The sequence below is a fragment of the Neoarius graeffei genome, chromosome 7 (genome assembly GCF_027579695.1).
Source record: "Neoarius graeffei isolate fNeoGra1 chromosome 7, fNeoGra1.pri, whole genome shotgun sequence".
Lineage (NCBI taxonomy): Eukaryota > Metazoa > Chordata > Actinopteri > Siluriformes > Ariidae > Neoarius > Neoarius graeffei.
In genome coordinates, this window is record NC_083575.1 from 54,447,154 (window position 1) to 54,460,663 (window position 13,510).

General features: G+C 40.3%; 1 protein-coding gene across 1 annotated transcript in view; it reads right to left on the minus strand.

Annotated features, from left to right (window-relative positions):
- ogdhl (oxoglutarate dehydrogenase L) overlaps nucleotides 1-6,795 on the minus strand; it is a 47,293-nt gene extending 40,498 nt beyond the window's left edge. Inside the window, 5 exon segments of the mRNA XM_060924965.1 lie at nucleotides 4,282-4,384; nucleotides 4,713-4,883; nucleotides 6,634-6,687; nucleotides 6,690-6,762; nucleotides 6,764-6,795. Coding sequence (XP_060780948.1) covers nucleotides 4,282-4,384; nucleotides 4,713-4,883; nucleotides 6,634-6,687; nucleotides 6,690-6,762; nucleotides 6,764-6,795 — 433 coding nt within the window.
- Between the last annotated feature and the right edge of the window lie 6,715 nt (nucleotides 6,796-13,510).

Genomic DNA, 13,510 nt, shown 5'->3' on the forward strand with positions numbered 1-13,510 from the left:
ACTGCTCTCCAAAAAGAACATTGCTGCTCATCTGCAGTTTGCTAAAGATCACGTGGACAAGCCAGAAGGCTATTGGAAAAATATTTTGTGGACGGATGAGACCAAAATATAACTTTTTGGTTTAAATGAGAAGCGTTATGTTTGGAGAAAGGAAAACACTGCATTTCAGCATAAGAACCTTATCCCATCTATGAAACATGGTGGTGGTAATATCATGGTTTGGGCCTGTTTTGCTGCATCTGGGCCAGCATGGCTTGCCATCATTGATGGAACAATGAATTCTGAATTATACCAGCGAATTCTAAAGGAAAATGTCAGGACATCTGTCCGTGAACTGAATCTCAAGAGAAGGTGGGTCATGCAGCAAGACAACGACCCTAAGCACACAAGTCGTTCTACCAAAGAATGGTTAAAGAAGAATAAAGTTAATGTTTTGGAATGGCCAAGTCAAAGTCCTGACCTTAATCCAATCGAAATGTCGTGGAAGGACCTGAAGCGAGCCGTTCATGTGAGGAAACCCACCAACATCCCAGAGTTGAAGCTGTTCTGTACAGAGGAATAGGCTAAAATTCCTCCAAGCTGGTGTGCATGACTGATCAACAGGTCCCAGAAATGTTTAGTTGCAGTTATTGCTGCACAAGGGGGTCACACCAGATACTGAAAGCAAAGGTTCACCTATTTTTACCACTCACAGATATGTAATATTGGATCATTTTCCTCAATAAATAAATGCCCAAATATAATATTTTTGTCTCATTTGTTTAACTGGGTTCTCTTTATCTACTTTTAGGACTTGTGTGAAAATCTGATGTTTTAGTTCATATTTATGCAGAAATATAGAAAATTCTAAAGGGTTCACAAACTTTCAAGCACCATTGTATGTATGTATGTATGTATGTATGTATGTATGTATGTATACATACACACTGGATACTTTAATAGGAAAACCTGTACCCTTCCTCATTAATGCAATTATCCCAGTTAGCCAGTCACATGGCAACAGTACAGTGCATAAAATCATGCAGATACAGGTCAAGAGCTTCAAGTTAATGTTCACATCAAATGTCAACTGTGATCTCAGTGACTTTGGCATGGGTGTCAGTGTCAACCAATATGCCAGTTGGAGAATTCCATAAACTGCTGATCACCTGGAATTTTCACACATTACAGTCTCTAGAGTTCCCCCAGCTTGGTTTAAAAAAAAAAGAATGAACCCCCCCAAAACATCCAACAAAAACACTTCTCACTCACTTTTTTCAGCTTGTCTGACTTATGTGTGGGGGGATTGCTACCATGTGAACCCTATTGATCCACGTCATATGAATTGGAGCATAGTTTTATGCCAGATGCCCTTCTTGCCACAACCCTCCCATTTCTTGGCTTGGGAAGCAATCATTCACACCTATGGACAATTTAGAGTAGCCAGTTAACCTAACTGCATGTCTTTGGACTGCGGGGGAAACCGGAGCACCCAGAGGAAACCCACACAGACATGGGGAGAACATGCAAACTCCACACAGAAAGACTTCTGCCAGCCCATGGGCTCATACCCAGAACCTTCTTGCTGTGAGGCGACAGTGCTAATCACTGCACCACTGTGCTGCCCCAACATCCAACATAAGCAGATATTCTGTGGGTAGCCCAGCTTTGTTGGTGAGCATGATCAGAAGACAAAGGCCAGACTGGTTTGAGCGGACAGGAACATACCTCAAAATAACCACTCTTTACATCAATGGTGAACATAAGCATCTTTGCACAACACATTAAACCTTGTGACAAATGAACTACAGCAGCAGAAGACCATGTCATGTTCTACTCCTCAGCCAAGAACAGAAATTTGAATGCTACAGCCTATCTGTGTATTGTTGCTGACCACGTGCATCCCTTTATGGCCACAATTTATCCATGTTATAATGGCTGCTTTAAGCATGATAATGCACCATGTCACAAAGCACAAGTTGTTTAAAACTGGTTTCATGAACATAACAGTGAGTTCAGTGTGTTTCAATTGCTTCTCTCGTCACCAAATCTGAAACCAGTAAAGCAGCTGTGGGATGTAATAAGATGTCAGATTGACAGTGTGAATGTGCAGCTGACAAATCTGCTCAAACCATGTGATGCAATAATGTCAACATGGAGCAGAATCTAAAAGAAATGTTTCCAACACCGTGTGGAATCCATGTCACGAAGATTTGAAGCCATTCTGTGAGCAATGTGGGACCCTACCTAGTATTAGTATAGGGGAGAGCAAGGAGACTTGGGAGAAGTGTTCAGCTTTTTACAGTGTCTTGCAAAAGTATTCATCCCCCTTGGTGTTTGTCCTTTTTTGTCACATTACAAGCTGGAATTAAAATGGATTTTTGGGGGGTTAGCACCATTTGATTTACACAACAACATGCCTACAACTTTAAAGGTGCAAATTGTTTTTTTATTGTGACAAACAATAATTAAGATATAAAAAAACACAACTGAAATCTGGAGTGTGCATAGGTATTCAGCAAATTTCTCTATAACTGCATTCTAGACACATGCCATTTTGGATTATTTATCTGGCAATATCAGTAAAAATATACACAAATATCAATATCAGTAAAACTATTCACTAGGGAACTACAACCCCGATTCCAAAAAAAGTTGGGACAAAGTACAAATTGTCAATAAAAACGGAATGCAGTAATTTACAAATCTCAAAAACTGATATCGTATTCACAATAGAAAATAGACAACATATCAAATGTCAAAAGTGAGACATTTTGAAATTTCATGCCAAATATTGGCTCATTTGAAATTTCATGACAGCAACACATCTCAAAAAAGTTGGGACAGGGCAATAAGAGGCTGGAAAAGTTAAAGGTACAAAAAAGGAACAGCTGGAGGACCAAATTGCAATTCATTAGGTCAATTGGCAATAGGTCATTAACATGACTGGGTATAAAAAGAGCATCTTGGAGTGGCAGCAGCTCTCAGAAGTAAAGATGGGAAGAGGATCACCAATCCCCCTAATTCTACGCCGACGAATAGTGGAGCAATATCAGAAAGGAGTTCAACAGTGTAAAATTGCAAAGAGTTTGAACATATCATCTACAGTGCATATCATCATCAGAAGATTCAGAGAATCTGGAAGAATCTCTGTGCGTAAGGGTCAAGGCTGGAAAACCATACTGGGTGCCCGTGATCTTTGAGCCCTTAGACGGCACTGCATCACATACAGGCATGCTTCTGTATTGGAAATCACAAAATGGGCTCAGGAATATTTCCAGAGAACATTATCTGTGAACACAATTCACCGTGCCATCTGCCGTTGCCAGCTAAAACTCTATAGTTCAAAGAAGAAGCCATATCTAAACATGATCCAGAAGCGCAGACGTCTTCTCTGGGCCAAGGCTCATTTAAAATGGACTGTGGCAAAGTGGAAAACTGTTCTGTGGTCAGACGAATCAAAATTTGAAGTTCTTTATGGAAATCAGGGACGCCGTGTCATTCGGACTAAAGAGAAGAAAGACGACCCAAGTTGTTACCAGCGCTCAGTTCAGAAGCCTGCATCTCTGATGGTATGGGGTTGCATTAGTGCGTGTGGCATGGGCAGCTTACACATCTGGAAAGACACCATCAATGCTGAAAGGTATATCCAGGTTCTAGAGCAACATATGCTCCCATCCAGATGACGTCTCTTTCAGGGAAGACCTTGCATTTTCCAACATGCCAAGGCCAAATCACATACTGCATCAATTACAGCATCATGGCTGCGTAGAAGAAGGGTCCGGGTACTGAACTGGCCAGCCTGCAGTCCAGATCTTTCACCCATAGAAAACATTTGGCGCATCGTAAAACGGAAGATACGACAAAAAAGACCTAAGACAGTTGAGCAAGTAGAATCCTACATTAGACAAGAATGGGTTAACATTCCTATCCCTAAACTTGAGCAACTTGTCTCCTCAGTCCCCAGACGTTTACAGACTGTTGTAAAGAGAAAAGGGGATGTCTCACAGTGGTAAACATGGCCTTGTCCCAACTTTTTTGAGATGTGTTGTTGTCATGAAATTTAAAATCACCTAATTTTTCTCTTTAAATGATACATTTTCTCAGTTTAAACATTTGATATGTCGTCTATGTTCTATTCTGAATAAAATATGGAATTTCGAAACTTCCACATCATTGCATTCCATTTTTATTTACAATTTGTACTTTGTCCCAACTTTTTTGGAATCAGGGTTGTATTAATAACTACCTAGTAAAACCCTGTTAAGCATTAATAGCAGTGGATAAGAATAAATGCCTTACCAAGTTTGTCAAGTGTTGCTATCAAATCTGAGGGGACAAAAGAATCATTGTCAGCTGTGAGGATACCGAGAGGATCAAGCTGAGCCACATGATGGCCACGGATCTGTGGAGATCACACAGTTGCAACACATGAAAAAGTACTGGGTTTTTCTTTTAATTCTTACTAGCAGAAGTTATTGAAATTACTTATTTAATTACAAAATACAAAAGTAGAAGACTAAGAAAGTTATAAGTAAACTTATTTATACATTACCACTTCAACTGATTTCTATGATATAATAAACTCTGGTGTCTAAATTTTAGTCAAGATCGTGTTTTTAGGCCTAGAGCTATCTGCTTAACATCACCAAATATAATTAGTGCACACATCTAATCTTAGAGTAGCATGGCTCTACACTCTTGCCCATTGGCAGGAGTCTGGGTATTTATACCTGGTAGGCTCTGATGAGGTTATAGACAGCTAGGTGATCCTCTGCCACTTTCTGAGACATCGCAGGAGTCTGGGACATGGCTCGACCTTGGAGAAGAGCAGATGGACACCTCTTGCTTGCTTCTCTAGCTGGACTGGTGGCCTGGGCATTCCGGAAATAGGAATCCCAAGACTGTGACAAAGATTAAATCTAAAATTGTTCAAGCAAGAATTTCATATTTGTTTGTTTGACTTTATCTATATTGCCTGGAACAAAACATGAACATCAGTCTGCAGGTGTGGAAACCTTGATGAGAAACAGTTTGTTCTTTTTGAACATCTGTTAACTACAACCCCGTTTCCCGAAAAAGTTTGGATGTTGTGTAAAATATAAACAAAAACTGAAAGCAATGATTTGTAAACCATGGAAACCCTATATTTCATTGAAAATAGTACAAAGACAACATATAAAATGTTGAAACTGAGAAATTTTTATTGTTGTTTGAAAAATATATGCTCATTTTGAATTTAATGCCAGCAACACATCTCAAAAACAGGTGGGACAGGGGCACATTACAATTGTGTTGAATCACCTCTACTTTTAACAACACTCTGTAAATGTTTGGGAAGTGAGGAGACCAATTGCTGTGGTTTTGAAAGAGACACATTGTCCCATTCTTGCCCGATATACAATTTCACAGTTGTTCAACAGTTCAGGATCTCCTTTGTTATATTTGTCGTTTCATAATGTGCCAAATGTTTTCAATGGGAGACAGGTTTAGATAGCAAGCAGGCCAGTTTAGCACCTGGGCTCTTTTACTCTGGAGCCATGCAGTTTTAATATGTGCAGAATGCGGTTTGGCATCGTCTTGGTTAAATAAGCAAAGCCTTACTTGAAAAAGATTTTGTCTGAATGGCAGCATGTTGCACCAAAACCTGTATATATCATTCAGCATTAATTTTGCCTTCCCAGATGTGCAAGCTACCCATGTCATGTGCACTAATGCACCTTCATACCTTCACAGATTCTGGCTTTTGACCTGTGCACTGATAAAAAGCTGGATGGTCCCTCTTTAGCCTGGAGGACACAGCGTCCATGATTTTCAAAAATAATTTAAAATTTCAATTCATCAGACCACAGGAGAGTTTTCCACTTTGCCTCATCATAAATGAGCTCGGGCCAGAGAAAGTGGTGATGTTTCTGGAAATTGTTTATAAATGGTTTCTTCTTTGCATTGTAGAATTTTAACTTGCATTTGTGGATCCAGTGATGAACTGTGTTCACAGACAATGTTTCTTAGAAGTGCTCCTGAGCCCACGCAACTATTTCTACTACAGACTCTTGATTGTTTTTAATGCAGTGTCGCCTGAGAACCCGAAGATTACCGGCATCCATTAATGGTTTCCAGCCTTGTCCCTTGCATACAGAGATTTCTCCAGATTCTCCAAATCTTTTAATGATCTTATGTACCATAGATGACGTGATTGAGGAACATTATTCTTAATTGTTACACTATTTCCCCATGCAGTCTTTCACAGAGCAGTGAACCCCTCCCCATTTTTACTTCTGAGAGACTCAGCCTCTCTGGGATGCTATTTTTATACCTAATCATGTTACTGACCTGTTGCCAATTAACCTAATCTTTTTTTTTTAAACATTAAACAACTTTTCCAGTCTTTTGTTGCCCCTGTCCCAACTTTTCTGAAATGTTTTGCTAGCAGTAAATTCAATATGAACATATAGTTTTCACAAAACAATAAAATTTCTGTTTCAACATTTGATATGTTGCCTTTGTACTATTTTCAATTAAATATAGGGTTTCCATGATTTGCAAATCATAGCATTCTGTGCTTGTTTACATTTTACACCGTATCGCAACTTTTTTGTAAATATGGCTGTAGGTATAGGAGGGCATGCTGGAATTTAAAAATGTTTACTACACCTCATGAACGTTTTTGTGGTCCTCGAGCCAGGTGTAATACATCTCTTCCACATACCGTAGCTGGTACTGAGGGGAGTTCCAGAGGAACCGCATCGGTGAGGGCCCCACACTCGACTCCTCATCCAGAGACTTGAGAGAGGCCAGGGAGTGAAACCGACTCATATCTGTTCAACATAACAGGTGATTAGTACAATGTCATGCATTCTAATTAGTAACTTTATAGCTTGTCATATTTGGTGGACAAAAGTGGACAAAAACACATTAAAGCTGCAGTCTGTACATTTTGTTTGTCAAGGAATTAAAAAGTAAGTCACTTTTGGTGTAATTTTGCAGGAGCTTTAGACATACGGTACATTATCCGAAATATGTCATCATGATCCATCTTATTACACAACCAATGAAGCTAAAAGACAGTCTAGAGTACACCAGTGTTTCCCAACTTAGTGACTTTGTAACTAGATTTGGTGACTAAAACAGAGACTGGTAATAAATCTAGCTACCTTTTGGGCATTAGCGACTGTCCTGCACTGTCCTAATAGAGCTCTCCAGCTCTCTCATCACAACTGCTTCATATACGAGTTATGAAAGCAGGTTCAGTCGACTCACCACCAGTGTGTAAAGTCTGACCGAGTTGCACATGAGCTGATCTTCTCAAAAACCAAATCGTTGATCACCGTTGTTCATTGTTCTCCATCTTGACTATATTTACAAGTAATAAAAGTGAGTTATTCCACCCATAACCATATACCATGATATACAGTACAACAGCATGGTTGTGATTATATTGCTTTTATACAAGTTTTATAAACAAGATATTAATATAGTATAGAGTAACTGATAGTTCAAACACAATATGACCAAACATCAGAGGGAAATCATCAGGGCCTTCTAGGCCTTCAGATAAGGCCCAAACATATCAGCATTTCAAATGTTACATTTAATTTCTTTCATTCTTTAATTTATTTAATTTTTTCATAATTTCATTATAATTGTTCTCTTCTAATTCAGCCTTATTTTCTATCAAATTTGCTTCAGAAATGAAAGGGTTACTATCCTGAAAACAGTAAAATCGAGTTATCCAATGAGATTTTTTTGTTTATTGTCTCTTGGTAGAGAACGGTTTTGAACTGGTCACTCACTGGTTAGGACTTCACTGCCGGGACAGAAGGCCATGGCAGTGTATGTTTATGTATGAAGTGACCGATGAATTAACCAATCAGATTTTGAGTTATAGCAGGAGGGACCAAAAATTTAATCGCCCTCTGCCTTCTTGAAGGCCAATGTGATCTTCAGCGCAGCAGTGAAGTCACCGGTGTAGTGTTCAACAGTAGTGTTAGCGAATGCTAATAAAGTGGTCAAGCCAGTGCTATTGAGAGCAAGTAGAACAGGCTAATGACTGAGAAACTAAGATTTCTGTCTCCATACTCTTCTTCCATGCACGCTCCCCACAGTATTTTTCACTCAAATGTAAGTATTCATTTCCATCTGTAATTTACTTAGTTACTGTTAAAATCAATATCAACTACTGTACACACAACGGAGCGACCTGGCAGCCTGCCACTAATCCCTTGCAAAATCCTATGCCCTGTTGCTTTTTTGGAGTGTCTGGCTAAGTTTTAGCTGAGCTGAAGTCCCAGCTCTAAAGCAATGGTCCGCCACTGCCAAATATTTTGGTTAACAAAGAAGCCACAACTTGATAAAGCAAGGTGTGTTGCCATGAAACACACAAACTGACTGACAGCCCATAGTAAGTGTAGTAATGATTTCAGTGTTGCAAACTATTCCCAGAATTGGAATTGTATGCAGCAAATAAAACAAGTGGCATGATAAACAGTGAATTTGGTCTTAAAACAATGATAAGAGGGGCCTGATCCTGGGCCCCCAGCCTGATTAGTAGAAGATATGAAATAAAATCAACCAATAAATAAATGCTAATTTTAATACATAAAAACACTATATTAATGTGTTAATATTCAAATGTGCTTGTAGTCTATTAAAGACTTAACCCTAAAGATTTGCTAATATAATATGAATCTTATTTGACTGGGCGGCACAGTGGCGTAGTGGTTAGCGCTGTCGCCTCATAGCAAGAAGGTCCGGGTTCGAGCCCCATGGCCGGCGAGGGCCTTTCTGTGCGGAGTTTGCATGTTCTCCCCGTGTCCGCGTGGGTTTCCTCCGGGTGCTCCGGTTTCCCCCACAGTCCAAAGACATGCAGGTTAGGTTAACTGGTGACTCTAAATTGACCGTAGGTGTGAATGTGAATGGTTGTCTGTGTCTATGTGTCAGCCCTGTGATGACCTGGCGACTTGTCCAGGGTGTACCCCGCCTTTCGCCCGTAGTCAGCTGGGATAGGCTCCAGCTTGCCTGCGACCCTGTAGAACAGGATAAAGCAGCTAGAGATAATGAGATGAGATGAGATCTTATTTGACTGATGTCCATCCATCCAGCATCTGTAACCACTTATCCTGTGCAGGGTAGTGGGCAAGCTGGAACCTATCCTAGCTGACTATGGGCAAGAGGCAGGGTACACCCTGGACAAGTCGCCAGGTCATCACAGGGCTGACACACAGAGACAAACAACTATTCACACCTACAGTCAATTTAGAGCCACCAATTAGCCTAACCTGCATGTCTTTGGACTGTGGGGGAAACCGAACACGGCTGCTGGGCTCGAACCCAGGACCTTCTTGCTGTGAGGTGACAGGGCTAACCACTACACCACCGTGCCGCCCCTACATAAATTATTATTTAAAAAACAACAACAACATACGATATTGTTGATATGGTAGTGTTCTCTGAGGAAACATTTATTTAGCATTTCTGGAAAGAGTCTCCAGTATTAGTGCTTGTTTTCTGGTTTCTTGGTTAGGAGCTGAGCTTTGGTGAGGGAACGACTGTTTATAGCTTTGATAATGTAAATGATAACAGTGGGTGGCACGATGTTGCAGTGGTTAACACTGTCACCTCACAGTAAGAAGGGTCTGGGTTTGAACCTCACAACCAACGGGGACCTTTCTGTATGGAGTTGTGTTCTCCCCATGTCTGTATGAGTTTCCTCCACCAGTTCAAAGACATGCAGATTATGTAAAAATACCCAGTCACTGGGGTTGCATACTTAGTGCTGGTCCCAACAGCCTTTGGGGGAAACGGGGAGACCGTGCAAACTCCACACAGAAAGGCCCCCCATCAGCCACTGGGCTTAGACCCCGAAGCCGTTTGTTTTCAGGATAATGGCTGGCTGATGAAATTATTGGCTGGCTAGCTGACTCAGCCAAAACCTTAATGGCTGCTGCAGCCACCAAAATGTTTATGGCTACAAATGGCTGATACTGGACGTCACTGTGTGGCATATATCCGGGCGAACGGATCAAACAAATGGGGGGAATAAATAGCAAATTACCACAGGTCCCCTGGTCTCTTACTTCATTGTAAATATAAATCTAGCAAGATTGTAGTTCAATGCTAATAATAAGCTAATCTGGATTGTTCGAGGAAGGCATCTAGCTATCTACTCTCACTAGCAATGACCAGTGAAGGACTGGCAGCTATCTTACTATGAGGAAAGTAGAGTGGTGGAGTACTTTTTTTTTTTTATCAATCTCGAAGTATGTGAAACAAACAAACAAAAAAATACCTTTACACTTTCCCTCAGCAGCGGCAAAGAATGCAGCCATCTCGTCGATATCGGAGTCGATTGATGCTCTGGGTGGGTTCCCGGGTTCCCCAGTGTATCGTGGTAACGGTGTGAGGGGCGGGAAGCCAGACAGGTAGTCACAACGGCAAGCTTGTGGTGGCTCTCTGTGCTGTGATATCAGTTCTAAATCTCTACAGTGTATGCCTATACGTCTCTATTGTGTTACTACTAGTGTGTACAGTTGATCATGTTTGTGTCACTTTTCTTGTAGCTCATGATGTGGATAAACCCATTATTTGATGTACACAATTCTTAGTGGCTCAGCCAAATTTTATTAGATAGCGGCTCAAATTGGCTTACAAAATTATTGGCTGGCGGTGGCTCAAATTCTAAATGGCGGTTTTAGCGGCGCCTGGCGGCGGCTTCGGGGTCTAACTGGGCTTGAACCCAGAACCTTCTTGCTGTGAGGCAACAGTGTTAACCACTACACCACTGTGCCGCCCTAGCTGACTCATGTTTATATTGTGGTGTCTGATCAGGTTCATTTCTCTTTTTTGAAGATTCATAGTTTTCACACAGTCTCCATACTCGACTCCTTGTACAGTAAACAGAATATTTACAGGACACTTGCATGCATTTGATCCAGTTACAGCTGTAGTGGTGATCAAACTACTGAACATGATCAGTCAACTGTAACCACTAACCAATGACAAATGTCGTAGTGTAAAAGTGCAGAGTAGTGCTTATGTTTGAATTCCTTCACAAATTTGTGCCATATGGACAGTTATTCATTCATCTCCAGTACCTGCTTTATCATGGTCAAGATCTGGAGCCTTGAATCAGACATTGCAGGCCCATGTGTGCGCGCGCACACACCCATGTGTAAGCATCACCACCCTGCACACCCATTTTTCAAATTATAAATGCTTTGACTTGCATGTCATTAGGTTGAGCCAACCTTGCCAAAGGACCCAACATTGTTGACTTGGCAGTGCTGGAGCTCAAACACCCAACCCTCTGATCAGTAACCCAGAGCATTAACCCACTGAGCCCACCACTGCCCTTCAAATCACATCCATTATCCATAACTGCATATCCTGTATAGGGTCATTGGCAAGAAGGAGTCTATCCCAGCTGACTATGGGCAAGAGGCGGGGTACACCCTAGACAAGTCGCCAGGTAATCACAGGACTGACACAGAGACAACCAACCATTCACACCTACAGTCAATTTAGAGCCACCAGTTAGCCTAACCTGCATGTCTTTGGACTGTAGGGGAAACCGGAACACCTGGAGGAAACCCACACAGACATGGGGAGAATGTGCAAACTCTACACAGAAAGGCCCCCCCATCAGCCACTGGGCTTGAACCCAGAACCTTCTTGTTGTGAGGTGACAGTACTAACCACTACACCACCCCAAAAAATTACAGTGCATCAAATTTCAATATTAGAGTGTTATATTTTAGTGGTTAAGGATGGGGAACTTTAAGTCAGTTTTAAAGGATTGAGAAAATACAGTAATGCACTTCATAATTGCGATTGTTCTTAAATTTGATCCGGCATTGATTCTGAAATTGTTCATGTACATGAAATCTCCATCCATGATCTTTTATTGAGTAGAAACAGGATATTACAGCATGCTGTAATGGCTAACTGCGTTTGTATTTCACTATTATCCCCTTCGGACATAATGTGTACAATTGTACACATGAAATTCCATGTGTCCGAAGGGGTTATAACATTGGTTGCTGCTTTTTTTGGCCTGGTCAGTCTTGAAAAAGAGATTTTAATCTCAAAGTTTTTTTTTTTTTAACCTGGTTAAAAAAGGATGAAGATGAAATGGTTTTAGCTTTCTAAAAGAGTTCTACTTGGAGCATTTTCTTACAGTCTTACACAGAACCGTAAGTTGTGGTTTGCCCAGAGGAATAATCTTGGGAAAGCAATGAAACATTTTTTCCTAAAAGTGTAGTTATAACTACACAATTTGCCTCTACTTGTTTTTCCTCCAGGTTGATGGCATGATAAACTGATGAAAATGATGTTCTTTCATTTATCTCACTTCAGAACTAAGATTATTAACTGCAGAAAAAATACAAATCACATACTAAATTCAACAAGGTCTGCAAGCTTCAACTGAACTGGACTTGTATTTTTCCTGGACAAAGTGAGGAGGAAAAAACTCCAAACATGTTTACTTATTTGAATTAAGTCACTTTTACATAAATTAGGTATCCTTGCCCTTACTGCAATATCATTATTTTTACTTAATACCTCAGAATTAATTTTCTGTTGATTAAAAAACAACAACAACAAAACAGAGCAGGTAAACAGGAAAGGTCAAGAAAATCCCTTTTTTCAGCCCTTGACAAAGATGAAATTCAGAGCCTCTCATTTCTGGCATCTTATGAAAGGTGTTCATTTTAAACTACCCCGCTGGCAATGGCAAAACACAAAGGATTATGAAATGCTGCTTTTTGGCATAATCACTTCAGAACAGGGGATTGCTGACATTCTTGTTTTGTACATCACTTTTTTTTCGTCATCAAAGGTAAAACTTCTTTAATGCATTTCTCTGACATTTAAATTCCAATTATAGTTTGACTTTATGGTGTTACTAGTCAGCATTCACAAAAATGGAAATGGATCTACTTCTAAACCTCTGCAGTGAAAAAGAAATCAAGTAGAAAGGGGAAAGGCCATGCAAAAACCCTCTACTTGTAAGCATGCTTCTCAGAGCCTAACTACAGACACACTTAACAGATCATTAAGTTCAATTAAAATCAAGGTGATGGTCTTAATGATGATGAGAGAATTACTAACCTGCTTAAGGTGGTCAGAAGAGCAGCGGTGAGTAATGGTCCACAATATAAAGCCCTGACTCATTGGTAATGTGTAATGCACAAAATAATGTATCCTGCTCCTGCCTGCCAGCCTACATAGCAGCAGTGATAAATTAACCATGTCAAACAGTCTACATAAACTACACATAAATGCTGCCCGCCATCTCAATAACAAATCTTACAATTACAAAATCCCTTCGTAAAAAAGGAAAAAATTTCACCATGTTTACAGTTAACAATTATTCACCAATATTTACTGAGCCTGAGGTGGATAATAGTTTTTAGTATAAATACACAGGTGATTAAAAAAAAAAAATTATTTCAAAGTTCAAAAGTGGCATTCAAATGTAATAACAGCGCGGCGCAGACTTGTCACTTATCTCTGCCGAGTCACATAAAAT